Source organism: Vidua chalybeata, chromosome 9 (assembly GCF_026979565.1).
Source record: "Vidua chalybeata isolate OUT-0048 chromosome 9, bVidCha1 merged haplotype, whole genome shotgun sequence".
NCBI lineage: Eukaryota > Metazoa > Chordata > Aves > Passeriformes > Viduidae > Vidua > Vidua chalybeata.
The window spans coordinates 4,339,264-4,361,003 of record NC_071538.1 but is presented as its reverse complement, the minus strand read 5'-3'; the positions used below and the strand labels follow the sequence as shown (position 1 = coordinate 4,361,003).

At 40.5% G+C, this 21,740-nt stretch overlaps 1 protein-coding gene across 4 annotated transcripts in view; it reads right to left on the bottom strand.

Moving 5' to 3' along the window:
• The window catches only part of COP1 (COP1 E3 ubiquitin ligase), a 125,450-nt gene that overhangs the window by 64,143 nt on the left and 39,567 nt on the right, over positions 1-21,740 (bottom strand). For all 4 annotated transcript variants that reach the window (XM_053950679.1, XM_053950680.1, XM_053950681.1 and 1 more), the window contains 2 exons: positions 8,398-8,541; positions 437-545 (listed from right to left, as the gene is read on the bottom strand). In XM_053950679.1, coding sequence (XP_053806654.1) covers positions 437-545; positions 8,398-8,541 — 253 coding nt within the window. The remainder of the gene's footprint in view (positions 1-436; positions 546-8,397; positions 8,542-21,740) is intronic.

Sequence of the window (21,740 nt, the reverse complement as noted above, 5' to 3'; positions counted from 1 at the left end):
CCCAGCCTCACCACTCAGGGCTGCATTTTGCACTTCTGCTTCACGAGCACCTGCGCTGGCAATCACTGCAGAATTTTACAAAAGGCTTTTGACAAAGACTGAAGTGGAACAGGTATGGAGAGACAAAGGCTTCTAAAGAAGGGCGATCAGTTCCAGGAACTGATTTCTCCCCGTGCACATTCCCTGCTCAAAAGCAGCAGCAAGAAAACATCAACTGCCTCACAACTGTAACAGGGAGACAGAGCTGCCTCCCTTGGAGGACTACAGCTCAATAAAGCCATGCACATGAGAGCCATTTACCAAACAGGAGGAATACCATTTCACCCTGTGGAACAGAAAAGCCTTTTGCTGGACTAGGAGCGGAACCTCAGACCCAGTGCTGCTCTCCCAGCACAGTGCATGCAACAGGAAATGATCCTTGTTGGTTGTGTGTTACCTGGTAGACCTTGGATCTCTGTCCTGTGAATCCATCCCAAAGGATGACGGTGCCTTCATAGTCACTGCTGGCTAGCAGGTTCTTGTGGTAACTACTCCAGCTGATACAGCTTAAAAAGAGCAAGCCCTGGTCAGTCTTACAGTAAATCAGTGCACAACACAAAAATCACTCTTGCAATACATTAGGCAATGAGTATCTTTGCAAAGCACACAGCACCTTGATCAAACTACCCCACTGAAGCGTGCAATTTTGGGAAAAAAAAAATACAAAACCTATCAGAAATAGAAAAACCCTTATTCCTCCCACAACTAAAAGCAAACTTTATTTGCTGAAGAGACATTTCCCCCTTGATACAAAGTGCTAGGGTCTGGAGTTTTTAAAAAATGCAATTATTTCAAATACTGTGATTTTTTTGCTATTTGAATACCACACAAATTTTCAGAGAGCTCAAGGTTTGACTCCTTAACCTCTTAGCAATAGATGCTACTGTTATTATTACCATACCCAAATTATTATTATACCATAAAGATAACTACTTACCTAAGAACAGCTGTATATGTAAAATGCATAGATGCATGGACAGTAAATCAACCTCTCCTGCAGCACACATCTAATATTCTATATATGTACCTATGTGCACATGAGAGTTTGACTTCAGAGAAACTACTTCCAGCTTTCCGTAAATGCTAAAAAATGGCTTCATATCCAGGACGAAACAGCAGTTTGTTTGCTGTGAATACTTTACGAAATGTTTCTGATCAAGAACTGGAAAATGTATCACACAGGTTTTTATTTCAAGCTGAATTGAGGGGCTGTGCAAAACTAAATGATGATTCCACTGGCAAACTCTAATGATCAGCAGAGAAAACAAGAGCAGCAACACTGCCAAGTCACACTCACAGCATTCTGGCACCATGCCTCCACTCTGACTCCCAAAAAATGCAACAGAGGTAAGAAAATTTGTAATACTTGTGCACCAATTTTTGGACCATCTGGCAAAGAAACTTGCCAGTAGGTATCAACTGTGCTGTACGCAGCACAGGCTGAACTGACAGATCCCATTCATGCAGGTCCTTGAGCAGCTCTGACACGGATAACTAGATCAAAGTAGCCTTGAGGCCAAGCTTTAACCAACAATATAAACCAGAAGTCCACAATTCTGTAACTTCTTAGTACTGCTTTGATCAGGGCAGCTACACATGGAAATATGATGTAGATACATGGCTACTGATTTAGGAGTATTGTACCTTGCTAAATTCTTGGTTCCACTATACACTTGCATCGTGTTTTCCTTAATTTACACACAGAAGAGGAAAAATCCTTTTCCTTTCTCATGGTAGTAAAACATTTATTTTTCCATTAGTTAAGTAACAGTAAGCAGCATTGGCATTCTGCTCCTGACTACACTGAAACTTGACAGCATTCCTTAGTTTTTAAACTTTACATTCAGAAACTTAAAATTTTATTTACCCAGTATAAGTCACCATTTTTAACCACCAGCTGCTAAGATGATGGCTGCAGTGATACAGCTCATATAATGATTTCCCTGGCTTCACCTCTTCCATGACATGTCATTAATGAGAAAATATTAAGTATCCCTATCCCTTGTAGGCATGAGAGCTGTCCACAAATGCACCATCAAGGAGCCATCATTATTTCAGTTCTACTTCCATTAGGTACCCACACAGAAAAGCAGGTCTTGACAGCCTATGATTTACTAGAAGCCTTATTCCAAGAAGCTCAAGTGACTCCCTGAGTTCCAAATGAAGCTGGCAGGCACTGCCCACCAGGACCATGAGGTGAAGGTTGCAGCAGCCCAGAGATAACCACATCTGACATCTGGAGTCATGTTTCCAGGTGGAGCAGTCCCTGATGGATGCAAAAGCAGTTCAGAGGTAGAGCTACACCACACTGAGCTGTGGACTGGGAGCAGTCTCCAGGCAATGGCAGGGAGGTAGATACCACACCACAGCAGATCTGTATCAGTTCAAACCTGTTCTCCCAACCAGATTATCTCAAGTCAGGGCTTCAAGGAGCTTAATCAAAAGAGGAAATAATCTGTATGTGAAACCATCATGTACAAGCAGAAAGAATACAACCCAGAGGTGTATCTTAGAAGGCAATCTCCTATCTGGATGGCTTTGAGAGGACATCAGACAACATGAGCAAGTAAAAAGGGTCCTAGAGGAAGGCTGATGCGCTGGTGATACTTTGGGTGGTTAGAGGATAAATGCTCCAGCTGAAATATGAAGAGGATAATCACATAACTACATCTTGTCAAAAAAGAAATCACCTCAGACAATGATAATTTAGAATTACCAAGTAGGTAGAAAGATGTAAAGGACAAGAGTTTAACAGTTCTGTTCAAGATGTGATAGATATAAAATACTTCACTGATGGTACAGATGGAGAAAAACATGGTTTCTGTGCCCAAAAGCACATTCATTAGATCTGGCACAGGCTGCAAAGATCCCACTGCAGCCTGATGGTGTTAAACAAGGGGTTAACATTCATTTGGAAAGCATTTATAGGTAGACTTAGAGGGGAAAACAGGAACTGACAGGTGAAAAATGGTTAGGGATTTGCAGCCACTAAGTGGTTCAATTAACACCCTCTAAGTCACACACCCCATAAATCTTTCATTTTTAAATAATATGATTAAAGGATCATAGTAAGACAAAATCAACTCTGTTCCAGCTCTCTGCCTTAATTCTGCCTTCATCCCCACCCAACTCTCTTTACAAAGTCAGAAACTAGAGCTTTTCCCTTAATGTTGCAATACCTGAGCTTCTTTCTAACTTAAATTCTCCAAAATAACCTTTGTAGAATGCAATTTAGAGTTAGATCAGGTAGAGGGGAGCTCCCTTTCCAGGTAGTTTTTTACCAAGGGCTGTCCTTTCATAGAAATCATAGAATAGTTTGGGGTAAAAGAAACCTTAAATATCCCCTGGTTCCATTCCTCTGCCAATAGGCAGGGACACCTTCCACCATCCTAGGTTGCTCCAAGCCCTGTCCAACCTGACTTTGGACACTTCCAGGGAAGGGGCAGCCACAGCTTCTCTGACAACCTGAGTTGTACCATGCTCTGAGCAGACAGCTTCCTAACACGTAATCTAAACCTCTCCTCTTTCAGCTTAAAATCATGCCCCCACGTCCTATCAGTCTCTGCACCTGTAGAAAGTCCTTTGGTTGTATCCTCTGGCACCTGTGACAATCCACACCAGGAAGAAGGCTGTCCTGGATCTGGGATATGTTTCTCTTCCATATGGCTTTCCTGGGACCTGCAGAGGGCTGAGAACTCACTGCCATGCTCCCCTTAAGGGGAAGCACTGATCTTTCTTCCATGCCCAACAAGGGCAATTTTGCTGAAGCTTTAAAGACATCTATTTTTTTCAGGTTCCCTTGAGATGTTATCATGGGTAATGAATTGAGTAACAAACTCAAAACAGGCATGGGGGAGCAAGCTGGAGAAGGGCAAAGGAAAGTCAAAGGTGACATGAACCAAAAATGCAGCTTACAAAGCCCTCAGATTAACTATCAAACCCCCAGAAGTTCATAAAAATAACCTTTTGTAGACAACATTCAGATGATCTGCAGCCACATCCAGGAGAAACTGAAGTACAAAGGCTCTGAGATATGACATAAAAATAACTACCAAGGGCTGAGAGAATGTGTAATTCACTGGACTAAAAGGCATTGTGTGATGCCATCTTTTATTTTAAGTACAGTAGCTGTATTTTTTTTTTCAGTTTTTGCTTTGTTCTTTAATCCAGAGAGAGAGAGTAATAGTTACATCCCAGAGATTTATCTTATCAGAAGTTGTGATAGCATCCCTTCCTAGGGGGTTATGCTGGAGAAATTGTAGTTGAAAGCTAATCACCAACCTCAGAAAAACCCTCCTAACCTCAGCATCTGATGCAGCTACACAGAAACCCTGACCCTGTGCATCCTTCATTTTATGCAGAGACACAAGTGGTCCAGCTCAGTTAGCACTGTCAGTTATGCTGATCTTTCTTTCATGCGACAGTATTTTTACGGCTGGTAAGTCTCAAATCCAGGCTCAAGCTACCCAGTGTCAACCACTCCTCTGGCAGTGAGAGTTAAATAAAGTTAAAGCTTTTAATAAGGCACAAACTCCTATAATCTGATCTGCTTCTGAGCACCAAGTGCTTCAGACCCAGTCTGTCACCATGAGCCAAATGATGACTGGAAGTTTTAGGACTGAAATGTTTTTAAGAGCATGATCTACTTCTGCAAAGAACATCCACATGAATAACAACATGAAACAAATACTTCAGAGACCTATGGAATTACATTAGTGTGATGAATGTTTTAAAATAAACTCCTTTTTTCCTAATCAATTCAAACAAAACCTCTAGTGTGGTTAAAGACAAATACTTCTGGAGAAAAACTTCATCTTCTTGCAAAGTGAATCACTGATTCTAAAAACTTGAATTAATGCAAGTTGAAGGCATATTTCCTTATAACCTGTTTAGTGTCAAACATCCTCTGCACTGGAAATACAGGCATCCAACACAACCAGCTCATACCATTCCAAATTGCAAAGCGTCTACAATAAAAAAGACCATATGACAAGTTTTTGCTTAATTTAAACTTAATAGCAAGAAGTGGCTGCCATTTTCAAAGCTGACAGCAATACACCCATGAAGTGCTATTAGAATATAGCAATCACACATTTGATTTATTGACACTAAAAAATGAAAACTGTAAAATATTAGCAGCCTCCTAAAAATGCAAGAATACTGATGCTTTGCTTTTACTGCAATTGACTAAACAGAGGCAGCTGATTTGGAGGTTTGTGGTAACATCTATCACTGAAGTACAGATGCTGCAAACACACGGTGGTGAGCATGCAGAATACTAAACATGGATTTCCAAAGCATGTTTACCTAACCACACTCACACATCACCTGCTGTAGATTAACGAGGCCTAAAGCAAATTTTTTACCTGAATGCTAGATCTCTTTATTTTTCTCCCCCTGTGACCTATGGCAAAACAACAAATCTGCCTCTTGAATAAATCAGAGCAGAGCTGTGGCTTGCTGCTAGCCATTCCTCTTCGTCCTTTCCCATCTCCTACACGGGGGGAGGGAGCTGCAGATTAGTGCCTGCCATAGCTAGGGACACAGCAAGTCATAATTAGCTCACAGGATGCTGTTTATAGCTACTACACAATGCCAGGATTTGTTTCTTGTACTGAAGCTATGAATCTGTAAATGGGATTTTTATGAGGATTTATGTGTCATCTTGTGTTTTTCCTGGAAGCTTATGCCACTGTTGTTCCCAGGGGATGCGATACACATTTACCAGAAACCCAACACACCGACTTCCTCCCCGTTCTTAAAAATAGGGATAATAAGGCTTAGCAGATGATGAAAAAGGAATGTATTTAAGAAGCAGGTGGGTGTAAAAAAGGGGGTTGGAAAAGAGGAAGAGACTCAGCTACAGCTGGTACCAGGGCTCTGCTCCAGGAAAGCCTACAATCAATTACTGCTGGCATGAAGCTCAAGCTTTCAGCAGGCACCCAGCTGGCACACGGCAGAGCAGGGCTGGGCTGGCGCCAGCCCCGGCACAGGCACAGGCTTCCCTTCCCGCAGCTGCTCTGGGCCAGACTTGCTCTTGGCCAGACAGAAGTCCTCACAAATGCTGTCACCTGTCTGCTTTTATAAGAGCCCATCAGAGCCTCTGCTCCTCTGAAAGCTGAGTCACCAACATCATCGCTAATGATTTATGTTCCGGCATCATTGCTCTGAACAAGGTTAACCAGGATCAATTTAACCAGGAGAGACATGTCACCAAATCCCATCTGCACACAGACCCCTGCATCTCTGCCGGGCAGAGAAATACCACCCATTTGCTAGAGCAGAAATATGTTTGTCTTTGATATCAGAAGGGGCACTCACAGGTAAAGTCTCCTGGAGAAGCTGCACTTTCACCCAAATTAAGATCAACAGCTTTAAACTGAGGCTTTGTAAAAAGAGCAGGCTTCACTTATTTAGATTTTTCTATTACAATATGGGCACATTTTTAGCACACTGCAATATTCCATAATGAAATTGCAGCCTTCATCTATAACTTCTCCCTCAAGCTATGCCACTTCAGAAAAGCAAGCAATTATGCTGCCTGACGCTGCACCAGCAAACCCCGACACTGATGACTGGCAGCACAGCTAATGGATATAGCAACGATGCGTTTGACTGACAGACCAACTTTATTTGTCAAAGCCAAAAGCACCTACATGCCAAAGGAAGCCTGATATAATTGGAGGAGGCTGATGGGGGGAAAAAAAACCCCACCATTTATTTCTTCAAAGGAATGAGAGCTACTAGGGCAAGAAAATGAGAGAGGACCCGATCCTCCTCTGCTGAGGCAGAGGGTCAAAGGACAGTGCATTTAGCATTATCGTAGATACATAAAATATATACATGCATGAAATTTGAGAATGAGAAAAATCTTGAAAGCAAGCAGTATCTTGGCTGGAGCAGAAAGCCAACATGAGTAACACCACAGAAGGCACTAATGTGACTCTCCTCACTGGCAGCTGTGGGAGAAGGGAGAATTAACAACTTTCCTAATGACTGGCAGGAGCATCAGGATAACTCCCCTGTCAAAACTGAAACAGCAAGTTTGGAATTTCTTTTCAAGCTGTCCAAGAAATACCAAACACACATTGCTTTTCCCCTTCTAATTAAGACAAAAGGTATTAATATACTGCAAGATACTTCTCCTATTATTCTGCTCTTCTCTCCACAAAAATGAAGCTGAATGGTGCAAACTCGGCTATGACTCAGGTAAAAACGCAGAACATTTCACCAGCCCAGCCAAACACAAGCTCCATAATCAGTACAGCATATCAATACAAATCACTTTCAGGATGCTTTTACCCACTATGAAATCTAGTCCCAGCATCAGCTGCATTTACATCTTTCCCTTCATAGAATAGTGTTATGTAATTCCTGGGAATAATGAGCACAAGCAACACAGGAATGACTGATCTATATTTAGAAACGTGTCAGCTACAAAACAAAGCGTGACTTTTACGCTCTAAAATAGGCTCACAAGCATTCTTAAAATTGTTGCACAACATTTTGTTTTCATGGAAGCTGGACTATTACATAAATTTATTACTTGCACTTTCGTGGGTGCTTTGCTGCTTTTAAAATGTAGAGTACCAAATAAAAACAAATTATTTCAACAGAGCTGCTGGAGACTTGTATAATACTGAATGGGTTTGATTGCCTGTATTATTTACTTCTGAGCTTTAACAGATATTTTGAATTAGGATGAATTTTGAATTTTTTAAGTTATTTATCTGGATTCTGTCAGTTGAAGTTCTAACATGGTGTCTACATTTCATTGGTTTAATACATCTAAAAGGATAAAAAAAAGGGTTGACACTAATGATAGCACAGAAGCAAAAAAATCAAGGAAGGTCCTTTCTAAACAGCTTTATATTATGAGGCCCAGCATAGCAGTACTTCAGGCAGACAAAAATTTCAAGGTAGAAGGAGCCAGTGAGGAACATTTCCTGAGAACTAGCAACCTCTCAGAAGAATTAAAAGGATCCAGTCAATGAACAGAGAGAGCATGAAGAATCAGTAACTGCTATGAAGAGCTGGGTACAGAGGTTACCTTGAGACAAGCTATGACTTTACCTGGAGCATGTATCCACCACTTTGAGCAAGTATCCAACAGCATTTGCAAGGAACACAATAGCAATTTACTTCCCTATTGCCTTTTCTCCTCCAGGTGTGTGGGCTTTTTTACTACCCTGGATGAACCCAGCATACACAAGTAACAGTGCCTGTGCCACCCAGTCTCCATCAGCTCCTGCATTCCTCCTTTCCTCTCCAATTCCCATAAAGAAAGCAGAACAATTGCTACACATAAACAATCAAGTGGAAAAGGCACTCTGAGTTCAAGTACAAATCAATGCCTACCTGATTTTGGAATTACAGGTCATTTCATTCTCAGGGTAGTGAATATCCACTGCATCCTGAATGACTGTACCATACTCATAGACTTTAATCTTCTTTGTCACTCCAGCGATGGCAAAGTAGTCACAGTCTCGGTCAAACTCAATACTGAGAAACAAAAACACAGGTTGAGAACTCTATAAAACACCTCACATACTTAGAAGGAGGATATTTTACCTCCTAAACATCCTGGTACAGCAGAGTTGAAAATCACAATTTGCAGTTTGCAAATAGCCAGTTCAGAACACCCTGGTCAGATCTGGCACACTCCCCAACAGTGTGGAGTTCTTGCATTGTTGCATTCTAAGCATTGTTCTCTAATCCACCCCCCAACAACATCCACATCTCCATTTCCATGGTAGCACAATTACCCTCCCAGAGCCAGGATATTTGTTCACATGCTCTGGAGGTTTTTCAGTTCAACCACACCATCTACACTGCATGGTACCCGAAGGTCAAAGCCAACAGCTTGTCCTGGAAACATGCTTAACATTCCATAGCATGACTGCCCATTGATTCCTCCAGTGTACAACAGCTTCAGGAACTTTTAAAGTGCTAATGCAGAGCAAAGCAGTATTTGTGAAGAAAAAAAAACAAAAACACAACAATAACAACCTAAATTCCCTGGGTAATCACAGGGGGTTGAAATCAGATCATCAGTACTGTAAAAGCAACACAAATTATGACTTCCATTTAGGGTTGCTTGTGCAAACAGAGGCACCTTCTTTCTTGACCTGCAGGGCAAGTTTGTGATAGATATCAATAAAGCTGGAAGTAAAAGCAGTCAACTTATAACAAAGTTAAGCTGCAAATGAGAAAAGCCTGGGGTTGTAGGAGAAATACATCTAAGAGAATGGCAGGCAGCAGGTTACAAACAGCTAACATCATTCCTACCTTCACAGCTTGGAAGGGCTTGAGAGAAATCTGCTAGACATCCAGCAGCTGGAGAAATAATCCCACTTCCCAGGAGCTTCTGCTTTCCTGCAGCCCATGGCACTGCTGGCAGGGCAGGTGCACATACACCTGTCTCCTTTGAGGGCATCAGCCTCAATGAGACACCTCCCCAGAAAGGGTGGGGGCAGCATCTGCCCTCAGTCACAAGGTTTCTATGAGCAGTAACCAGCTGTCCCCAAGTCTTCTGACTAAGCAATCAATCTGCTGTTTAGAGAGGCCTCTTTTGGAGTTCTTCCACTCACTAACTCATTTCAATCCCTGCTGTCTCTATCACTTGGTTTTTTTTCCCCTTAAGAATGTTTATGAACCAGGGAGGAAGTTCTTAATGGCAGCAGGGAAAACTGAGTTTACACTCATTTCACATTCAAAATCCTGAGAGTAGGGGTATTTAAGGTACCTCTCTACAATTAGAAAGCATTAAACCAATTGCAAGAAGAGAAAGGGCTTTTCAGGCTGCCTCCATAGCTGAAACAGTAAGAGCTTTCCACTGCTCAACAGAGCTGAGAAGTCGAAGACAATACAATGTTTCCAAGGGAAGATAAATTTAAACACCAACAGAATTTTCAAGTCCTTGTAAAGGAGATATCATCAAGTTATTTTTAAACTATGGAGAGAAAAAAGACTTGATATGCAGTCTGTTGCTATAAAATAATTCAGTGAAGCAGCTTGAAGCTTGACCATTTAACTCAGGCACCCAAACTTCTTCCAGGAGTGGCAGGAGATGGCCCCGCTCACAACTGGTTGCTAGAGAAGCTAATCAGGTGGAGCCTGCAAAATCATGAGCCTCCAAAATGCAGGGAGGAACATGCTTATGGCTGGGAAATTAAACAAGCACGCAGGCATCTATTTAAATAAAATGGGAGAAGGAAGGAAGTCACCTAAGCATCCAGGCTGCTCTCCCCACTCCCCAGATCTACATTAGTCTAAATCACTTGTTATACACACAGGATGAAAACACCATTCAGGTCTGTCTTGTTTTGTCAGCTCACCCTATTCTGTGGAAGAATTTTATAATCAAAGCCTCTATAACAATAGAACGAATTTACTTGTACTACAATCTTAATTGAACTGCTTCTCCTCTCCTGTTCTTTGCCCTGTGGATTCAGGTAAAGCACAACTAAACCGATGGCAGTGATTCATCTGCCTGGATTCAATTTAAACCCTCAGCTTCTGCTGAAGAAAGAAAAATAATGCATTACAATGTCTGGTAAAAAGCCAAGTTATTAGAGCAGAATAGAACCTCTCTCATTTGGGTTGGGTTTGCTTCTCTAGTATTAATTGTTTGGGTTTTTTTTTTTTTAATAGAGACATGCTGTAGACATAACAAATTGGTATTTAAAGAAGCCCATAGAAATTAACACATCATTAAAAAAATAAAAAGCCTTAAGCAATGGAATGGTCAGACCTGTGACCTTCAAACAGCATCAAAGACACTGCAGGGAGAAAAAGAATGCAGAAATAAACCACTACCAGTACAGACCAATACACACCTGCACCTTGGCCTCCCATCACCTGTGCTCAGTCCTGGAACAGGCAGTGTTCTCACTTTCTGCCAGTCAGCTTTTCGCCAGTGATTTACAAATAAAAATAGGAACAATCTAACTACCTAATCGAGTGGATTATATACCATATAAAACTGTTCCTAATATTTGCAAAGCTCTGCTTACACCTGGACTAATCAGCATTAGGACAAACAGCCCACTTGCACAACAACTATTATTTTTATGCTTTTTCTTGCAAGTCTTTTAAATACACTTAGTATTATGCAAGCCTTATTTGCATTTAACTGGCTCCTGGGTATTCCTGTCACCTGCTGCTTGAAGTCTTTGTGTCAATGTAAGCTCTTGCTTATACATGAACTTATCTATATGAAAATTCACCAGAGAATTTAAGTTTTGTTTTGCCTTGTCAAAAGACTCAACAGAGCCAGCTCAGAAAGAAAACATTCTGCTTTGCAGGTGATACATTTCCACAGTCCAAGTGAATTCCTCATTAGTACAATAACAACATGCAATAAAATAATAGGAAATAATTGAAACCTCCAGTGAAATTACCTTTTGGACCAGCAGTGGTGTTTGATCCTCAAAGATGTACTTGTTAAAAACAGTAAGCAATTGCTCCTTTTTGCTCAGCCTATTTTTAAACTCCACATTTCTGACCAACCAAGACTAACCAAGTTTCTATAAGGAATCTTTTGGGGACATATGAACTGCTGGATATTTGAAAGAGCTTTATAAACATGCCACAGGAATTACTTGCAGAAATCAAATTGAAAGGATCTGACGGTTTTGTTCTAGGGAAAATAGAAGAGAGATATCTCTCATTCCCAAATCACTGCTTTCTTTCTCCTAAGAAGTTGACAACCAACATCTTATGGAAACATCACTAAGAGCTGCTAGAAAGTAAGCACATCCTCAAGGGTTCTGGTTTCTCCACTGCTTATCTTAATTCCCAATCCGTGAGATTATAAATCAGTTGCTTTATTTTAATGGTAAAGCCTATGACCTTGGAGAACACTCACAGCTAACAAATAGAATTATGAAATAAATTGCTTCTGAAACATGCCTGGAAGCTTGCTTTGGTGTTGAGGATAGAGCAGCAGGGAAAGAGTAAAGAGGGAGTATTTAGCAGCTCTGCCATTGTGTAAAGCCTTACTACATTTGCATCCTTCTGGTGTGTGCAGTTGTTCTCCACATCCCCGGAGGATGTGCTGGAGTTAGGGAATGCATACAGATGGGCAACTAAATTGATTAAAGGAATGGAGCAGCTGCCTCACCATAAGGGTTATGAACAAAGCAACAGCAAGACTGGTGTTCAACAAGTCATACTACAGCTAGGAGGTACTTGCCAGAAGATTTGATTTGGGACAGGTGAAGGTTTCCTCCCTCCCAGTTACGCTTTTAAGAACCACACATGCGTTTCAGGTAGTAGCTCCTGACAACAGTAATCCATGTACAGCTGGTTCATGCCAGATAATAACAGGTATGTACTGTACCCACTGTTTGAAAACAGGAAAAGGCAGGGCTGCATCTAAGAGCATGTGCCTTTAACTGCACCACCAGTTACAGCTAAAGGTCGTCAGCCAATTGCTTCTCTCCCCTTTCCATACACAGTCTACAATTGCTAGTGTAATCAAAAATGCCTCAGCCCTGACTTGTTACCAAGATCTGCGACTACAGGAGTTGCCATTTCTGTAAAGTAGATGATTCAGTCCCTCTCATTGAACTGTATATATCTGTATATATATATATATATAGAGAGAGAGAAAGACACACACAGACATATTTTCCTCTTTGGATATACCAAAGCCTTTCAATTCTGTTTCCCCCCAGCCTAGTGCTGTTTCTATTTCTGGATCTCTAACATCTCTATCTCCAACATCTCCTATCTTGCTGTGGAGTCCATATTTAATGGCAACATGGATATATTGCTGGGACTTAATTGGTGAGAAGAATGAGAGACGCCAGCAGCAGTTTTCATCCTTCACTTATTATTTCCTTCAAGTCTTTCTTACTCTGTGCTTCCACTGCATGGCCTCCATGGGGTATCCTGTCACTTCTAACAATCCTAAGCCTGGTTATCTCTTTCCAATGCTCATTTTGAGGCATTAAAGCCAACGATTAGAAATTTAGGTCACAACCCAACACCATGGGCACCAGTGTAGACTGTTAAGCACCTGGGACCAATACAGAAATTGGTATTAATATCACACACCTGAGAGACTGCTTACAACAGACTGATATTTTAAGTAATTAAGTAAAGTAATTAGTGTCACTAAGTATGCACTAGCATACCAACATGTTTTTTTAAAAACAAAGCTATATTCAGGCATAGGAAGCTGCAGTAAAGTGTTCAGATTTTGTGTTCTATCAGCTCAAAGCCTACATATTGTCACACATAAAAAAAGCTACTAAAACAAAGTATATGAAGTTTCAGTATCAAAAGCCTGTTTTGCTAAAGCTGTGACAGGCTGAAATAAAAAACCAGAGATGTTTCTCTTTAATAAAGGAGCAGTTCCATTAGTTACTCCTTACTCCAAGAGCACCACCTAAGTAAGGTAAGGTCACTGCTTTTATTTCTGAGTCCTTAATCTGTGCCATAGGGACAAGGACAGACCACCACTGCAGAACATATTTCTTGATTCAAACTCCCAGGCTGCCAAATGTTTTCTAAAATATAAACTGAGCAGGCACATCATGATCCCAGACAGGTTGTTGCTATCTCTTGTCAGAAAGGACCACTTAAATATCAATTCTCTGTAAACTGTTATTTGGATAGATAAGTTAAATGTATAAATGAGATTACCACTCAAAGTCCTTCTATCAGAGAACAAACACTTTTATGCCTAAGAATCACATTACCTTAGGTTAGATGTGACCCCCAGATCACCAGAAATTTGCCAGATTTGTCCTCTGATCAAGGTGAAGTCATCTTAGCTACTCTCAGTAGATCAGATTCAAGACTAATGGATGTCTAATAAACACTGTGGGACAGAGGCCCCCAAGCTGTTTCAGGCTGATGCCATTCTTTGGAGTTGTTTGGAAGATCCCAACTCCAGCAGCACCAGCAGGTACTGAATGCACCCAGGGTACCCTTCCCATCTCCTCTCCTCCTCCAGGCTCCAAACATCTGATGAGAATGTCACCCCCAATCAAACCTCTATTTGAAGCACATAAAACAGAGACCAGAAAGTCATCTCTCTGTGTTAATTAATTTCCCCCCACCATCTGGGAAACAGGCTGGGAAGGCTTTTGCATTAGCCCAGCAAAACCTGCACTGCACAGGGAAGGACAGCCCTCAGCTCTGGGCTCCTTTGGAAAGACATCACTGCACCAGCCATGCTGCAGTCATACTTTCAGGATCTCTCTTACAGGCACAGAAGCCTGGAGGGCTGTTCTGCTCTGTTTGAAGAAAGGCATAAAAAGGTACCACATTAACAAAGTAATGTCATTAGACCTAGTTCCAGGCCCACTTCTTGCTTATAAAAATCCTTTTAAGTGTAATGAAATGCCATCATATCTAACAGAGACCACTTCATAATATTCCTGTTCCATAAAGAGCTTGTTTAAAGGAGAATATTAAACCTGAATCGAGGAGATTTGGCAGGCTTAGATCCATCTCACAGCTCGGAAATCAAACCCAACAGAGCTACTTTCATGCTTTGTCATCTCTAGATAAAACAGAGTCGTTCTTTTTTCAAACCCAATGAGAGCATACAGTATGCTGTGAGATTAATTGGGCTCCTTGCAACAGTTCAGTTTTCAGAACCATGCTCCTCTCTACTTTGCAAAGAAGTTACTATGAACCTAATCTCCTCTAAATACAACCCAAGATATCCCAGAAAGCCATAGCAGCGTCCCAGTCTTGGCTCTAAGATTATAGCTAGAGACAGCCTCTTCTGCTGCATAAGGTTTTTTCCATACATGCATTCAGGGGAACTTGGCTTAATTAGCAGTAATGATGAGAAAACCTATAGGGAACTGCTGAATTCTGCAAGCCACCAAATAAAAAGCATATTGATAAAAAGCCACTTTACTGCTGGGCGATGCTCTTCTGCATGTTGAAGAGAAGATGACGACAATCCCAGTGTTTCTATGCCAGATCCACAGAAGTAGAATGAGCCAAAGCTGCTGCAAACAACTACCCTGCAACTTAATGAGGATTAGATTCAGTTTTTCCACAAACACCATTTTAAATAATTTCCCAGAGCAGGAAAAATTAAACTAAAAATACCAACAGTTAAATGCAGATTGTTCCTTATGACACTATTTAAAATTCAAGCCAAATGATCAGTCTGCTTGCTACAGTATTTTGGGTAACCTGTATCTGTATTTGAAACCCAGGAGGTACCATTTCACCCAGCTGGGCTGATATACAGTGGGTTATGAACAGCTCTGACAGCAGCCACAGCACAGAGTCAATATTTTCAAACATTAAGGTGGAAGAGGTTACAACTATCTAAACATTCTCATCTGCCTTCAAGTTTAGCAAGTGCTTCCAGTACAGAATCACTGAATGGATAAGGCTGGAATCCACCACAGTGGATTATCTGGTCCCACCTTCTCCACTAGGATCATCCCAGAGCACATGGCACAGGCTTGCATCCAGATGGTTCTGGAATATCTCAGTGAGGGGGACTCCACACCCTCTCTGGGTAATCTGTCCCAGTGCACCATCACTGCACAGGAAAGAAGTTCTTCACATTCAGCTGGAACAAAACATATCAGCCTCTACCCAAGCTGAGGTCTTACAGAAGAAACCCTGCTCCGCAACAGCCTGTAAGGTGGTCTGAACAACAGCACCATCTTATCAGGATTACACCATTAAGTAGGAAGGAACTCAGTTGTGGCAAGTATTGAAGTGCCTTCGAGATATAAAACCATTCAAAAGCTTGTTTCCAAGCCACCCTTTTGTTACTACACCAACAAGGATTTTGTTTCTTCAAAATTGAGCACAGCAACCAGCTTGGAGAGCTGATAAGGCAGGGGAACAAATAGATCTGAAAGAGAGATCTCCATCAATACTGGGACTTTAAAGAGTGCACTCTGTCTGTAGGCTCCAGTTCATGCTTCCGCCATGATTTGGCAGCAGCAGCTGAGGATGTTTGTCTCCAGCTGACCACACTGCCAGAGGTCCCATTTCACAGGACAAATCACCACCCCAAGCCTAGCACTCCAGTAACTCAAGCCTCTGCATTTTCCTGACACTGCCACCAGTTCTTCTGCCAGACACCCTGCAGAGAATCAGGAGGGACAGCTGGAGACAGTAACCTCTTTAGACAACTCAGCTCAATCCAACAGGCACCATGAGTTAGGGCACCAGCCTTCCTAAATATCAAATCCATACACCACAGAGGAGCCTTTCCCAAGCAGCCAGAGGATGGGCTTGGGCAATTAACTGCAGTGCTCCTACTGCCTGGTAATGACAGAACAAGGTTAATGCATCATTTGAAGCATTTCTCATCCAGCTGACAAAACTGTTTCATGAGATTTGTTTTGATGGCACTTTGAAACTTATTTCATCAGTATTTTGAATGCTATCCTTCCTAACTTCTTCTCAAGAATGATTTATGTGTATCCCTAATTCCACAGTCTCACAGAGAAGTTGTTCTGACTTCACTTGCACAAATGTATGCACACACTTGTACGTAATCCCGTGAAAACAAACTCACTTCATAGCTTATTCTGTGTTATTTATTACCTTATTCTATGATACAACTACGCAGCACATAAATACCAAACATGACTCAGAAACTGCATTTATTAATGCAAATGATGATATATTAATAATCACGAGCTCAAGCCTCTTCTCCAGGCTGAGCTGCTTGTAAGGTTTATTCTAGGAATCGTTTAAGCCCACACTATACATCTTTGCATGCTTTAACATCCTATCTTATTATATTGCTCAACTACCCACCATTTAACAGGCTAACATCTAGTTGGCCAGGAGCAAACAAAAAAAATCCAAAGGCATGCTAATGCTTTTCAGATCATCAGCTCTTTAAAAAATTCAGGAATTTACAACAAATATGGTTAGACAATTAAAAGAATACTGAAATAAGATACAGAAATCCATGTTCTATTAATAAGAGGTTTGTATCTTTACGCAGAAACAAGAATTCACTGTATTAACACTCAACGCCAAATGAAAGCTATAAAATTGGGGGGCATTAAATGAAATCCATCTTTGACTTTTACAAACACTGTCAGAATGAGAACTGGTTGTGCAAGATGCTGGAACCACAGCTTTTGTGGCTTGCCTGTCCAGTTCTTGAGGCCAAGACATACCACTGCTGCCTAATGACAACCATTATCACATTAACATCACAAGGAATGCAAGGGCAGCTACCTCCAGCCTCACTGAAAAGATTTTCATCCTGAGCAATCAAGAGGGGTGGATGCAATGATGCAAGGCAATTTCCACATGGTAATGATGTCATTTTGGTTTTTGATTTTTTTTCCCTATATTCTTTTTTCTAGATGCTTTTTTCTCTGTCTATTTGGCACATATATTTGTAGTTCTGGAGACTATTGTATTAGTAGCTAGTTTTCCAGTAATTTTCCATGCCCTTTCCGTCGGCAGACAAAAATTCTCCAGGGCCCCTATGGTATCTTGGTTCTTTCCTGGCTACCAAGGTTGAGAAGAACTCTTCAAGACACATTTTCTTAAACAAAAACAGCTAGTACCAAGGGAGGGCTGTCCAGAGAAGGGGCTTGACCTGGGGGGGATTGCATCACTACTTGTCCTCTTAACTGCTTTTTTGTCAATTATGCTAAATTGCTAAACTTATAAAAACTGTATTCACCCTGTGTGGACAGGCTTTTGTGGATAGTCTCCATGACTGCCCCTGGAGGCCTCAAAATAAAGATCCACTTATATATTACCTCCTATATTAATATTATCTAGGTTCTAGGTTGAAAAAGGCATCAGTACCATCCTCCTACCTGAATATTGATCTCTCAAAGTACATTTCTGACACTACAGCATCCATTGTGAGTTCCTGCACTTTCATGAAATTTCTCTTCAAAAGAAAAGCAGTCTTAAATCTAATAAATACAATGCTGTTGAAACTGTAAGCAGCATTGTAGGAAGCTAAATATCCTTTGCACTACACATGTTAAAGCCACAGAGAGAGTTCCTCCTTAAATTCCTTCTCAAAACCTGTGGCCAGAGGAAGATGCTCAGTAGAAAGTGAGGACAAAATGTAAAATTTCTAATGCTCTGATCATGTGCCTTTATCACAAATACAGTCCCCAAGACTCTGAGGTCTCTAGTCCAATATCCTGGAAAGAGCAGGGGCAGCTCTGATGAGGCTGCTCAGGGCTTTCTTCAGCCTGCTCTTAAATAACTCTGAGGATGGAGCTTGCACCACCCCTTTTTGGGAAGCCTGCTCCAAAACTGGATTACCCCATGCTGCAGGCAGTGACTGCTACATGGAAACTCCTTGCATAAGATGCATATAGATACTTCAAGATATTGAAAGAAAAAAAAAAAAAAAACAACCTGAAGAACAATCACTATTTAAAACATTTTGTTCAAAAGCCAGTTCACAAATTAATTGAAAGATTGCTCAATAATTTTAACAGATCATTTATGAAAATTCATAAAGTTGAAATTCAGCTAAGAATTCTCATCTGCAGATGAAGACAGGTTTCAAGTACTAAGAGAGCTTAATGAGAAAAAGATCTTCCTACTGCCAAATTGTCTGAAATTAGTAGGAAAAAAATTAGGTCCCACTGGCAGCCATGCCACTTCATTAACTGCCCAATTTCAAGTTAAGTTTTAGCTCTTATGTTGATGAAAGAAAAAAACTTCTCCCTGCAGCACCACCAGGTTTACTTTTCAGGTCAAGACTGGAGCTAAGAGCAAATAAGCTCTTTTCTGGTGGCAGTCCTTGGTACCAGCAGCCCGTCCTGGGGCTTGGAGGGCTGTATTCCAGAGCAGTGTCCCTGAACTCTGAATTCAGAGCTCAGAACTGACCCCTGTATAACCCTTCTGCTGGGTACAAGTCACATTTAGCTTCTGCTCAAGGGACCCAGACCACAGTCACGTTCTAGGAAATACATCAGTTCAGCACTCCAGAGAAAGATGGGAAAGTAAGGGAAAAGCTCTGTACTTCACTCAGCTTTAATTAAAACAAAAATCCCATTTCAGCCCCAGACAATGTGTGACTAAAACCCAGAACTTCAGATGAAGGGAAGTAAGAGAACCACAGGAGAAGCACAAACTTCAAGTAGGTTCAGGGAATTATTTCTCAAGTTTCTTTGGTAATTCTGCAATTTAAGTCTCCTTATCCAAGCATTTCTCTCTCCCTTCTACTTTTGGGAACAGTTCATCCACAGTTTTGAGCTGCCACTTGTAAATAAGAGTCCATTTTAAAAATGGTTTATTTAACACACTGTAAAATCCAGCCTTCCTGATTTCTCAAGGAGCAGCATCTACTGCACTCAAACATAATCCTGTAAAGGATAAACCCACTTCCATTTCATTCATTTATTTTTACCTGCAAGATAAAGAAGCATTGCTGGTCACAAACTTAATAAAATGGCTCATCTAATCCTAGCCAGCCCAAACATTAAAAAACAAAAAAAGGCTTGTTATGGTGGATACAGAACTAAAAAGTATCTTGTTAAAGTCTGGGTCTGAGAATTTCCATGGACACATAATTGTAGTCCAAAGTAAAAAGGGCAACAGAAAAATGTAACAGTTCAATGAATACATGAAAAACTCACTCATAATGGATTTTTCTTCTTTTAAGCTCACCTTTGAAGAAAATTTCAGGTCATGCTACTGAAAGGGTGAACACAAACAAAAAAGCAATCTTGAAACAGAAAATCATACTGCTTGGATGCCAAGAGATCCCTCTTCACATCTTGTTCATCACTTAGAAGCAATGGAATAATGAGCAAGTAATGGAAAAAAAATAATGGTCACTAAAGGCAAGATGCAGTTTTTGAACACTGGATCATGATTCAACAGATTAGCTGACCAAGGCTTCTCCATCCAAAACCACAAGTTGTTTATTTCCCTCTCTGTAAATCACTGAGCCTTTAGATACAGTCAGTGTCAGCTAACCATAAATTTTTAAATGTCACTTTAAGATCTTTCAGAAAAATAGTAAACTAATCTAGAAGAATTTAAAGTCTGAACCAATGACAAAAACCCACACAAAGCCCCCAAACCTTACAGCTTACTCATGTTCCCAAAGCTGGGAATCATGGAGCAGGGAGAACCAGTTTTCTGATACCCAGGCTTCAGAGAGACATCTCCTTGTAGCACATTTCTTGGCTTTTCCTGTTCTTTTTCTCAAATCTGAAAGACTGCCACATTATTCTCTGAAGGCCTCTGACAGTGGTAAAGCAATTTTCTCCATAAATCATTGTAATGCTAACGCAGCAGTTTACAGACTCATCTTTAAAAGAAAGACTTTACATTTACTGCCACTGCCAGCACAGAGAAGGAAAGTTAAGCTCTGACAACTGCTCTGTCTGGGGGCATAATAAATGGAAAATTTATTCCTTGGCCCAATTCTAACAAAATTTAATATACTTGTGAAAACTGTAAATACTTTGTACTTAAGAGAAGTGAGCATATTAAAAAGCCATTTAGCATACTGACATACCTGCCCATTCATACTGTAAGCATGCTGAAGTCCCCTTGATGTTACAGAAAAACTGAGTAACCTGCAATAGCAAAGCCTCAAATGTGCTTTCCCTGAACATTCTTCTTGATAATCTGTTGTTCTTGAAGAGAATAAGGGAAAAAGGAGAAAGGGTTGAAATTTTCCTTCCTTGCTTCCTCTTTCCATAAGGTAACTGGAGTCTTCCTAAACATTTAATCAGAATTTTTAGTAACGCAACATACAATTGTTTACAGTACTTTATTAGTCCACAGTTATGTCCAAACATCCATAAACATTCTTAACAAGGCTCTCAGGAGGCTATTGCTGCTACCTAGTTCCATGATTTTTTCAGCCTATTTGTACACAGTCTTTAATTACACTTTTCACCCTGTTAGCATAAACCCAATTATATTTCACTTCTAAACATCAATGTTTTGCAGATAAGGATTATTTACATCCTTCTCCTTTGTGAACCTAAAGGTAATAGATCTTAAAAAAAAAAAAAAAAAGCTGTTTAAGCCAGCAGATCTTTTGGAGTCTTCTGCAAATTTTATGTAGGGTTAAAGCAATCAAACCACTCTTGTATTCTGTCCATCTGTAACAGCAACTTATTAAAAAAAAAAAAACAAACCAAGGAAATTTAACTTCCTGTCAGTTCTATTTTTATTCTTAAGTATACTTAAAATATCCTTTTAAAATACTGCCTAAAAACTTTATGAAGACTTCTTATGTATTAGTCTTGTATTAACTCTGTATTTAAATCCATTTGTCTCAACAGCAACAGCTAAACACCAAGACTTAATCTTCTTCTATTTCATCAGTGTTTTCTACTGCATGCCCAGGAAAACCTTTAAAGATCAGTGTAGTGGACCAAATAAACAATAAAACTTCTCACAGCACTTTAAAAGCATTATTTCACTTTCTAAGTAACTTAATTTGGCTCATCTGTGAATACCTAAAAGCTGCTCTTATTTAGTTTCACAAACTCTCTGAACTTGAGGCTATCAGTTTAAATTAAAAAAAAAAAAAAAAAGGCGAACATCGGACTGTGTTGGCCAACACATACTAAGTGTAAATTCTTGATTAACAAATTCTGATTTTATAGGAACTGTTTGAATAGTCAGAAGCCAACAAAAACAATGGCAGCAGCACATTCAGCAAAGCTACTTTACCAAAGCACTTAAGGAGATGTTCAGATGTGAACTGTCTTAACCTACACGCTAAAACCTCT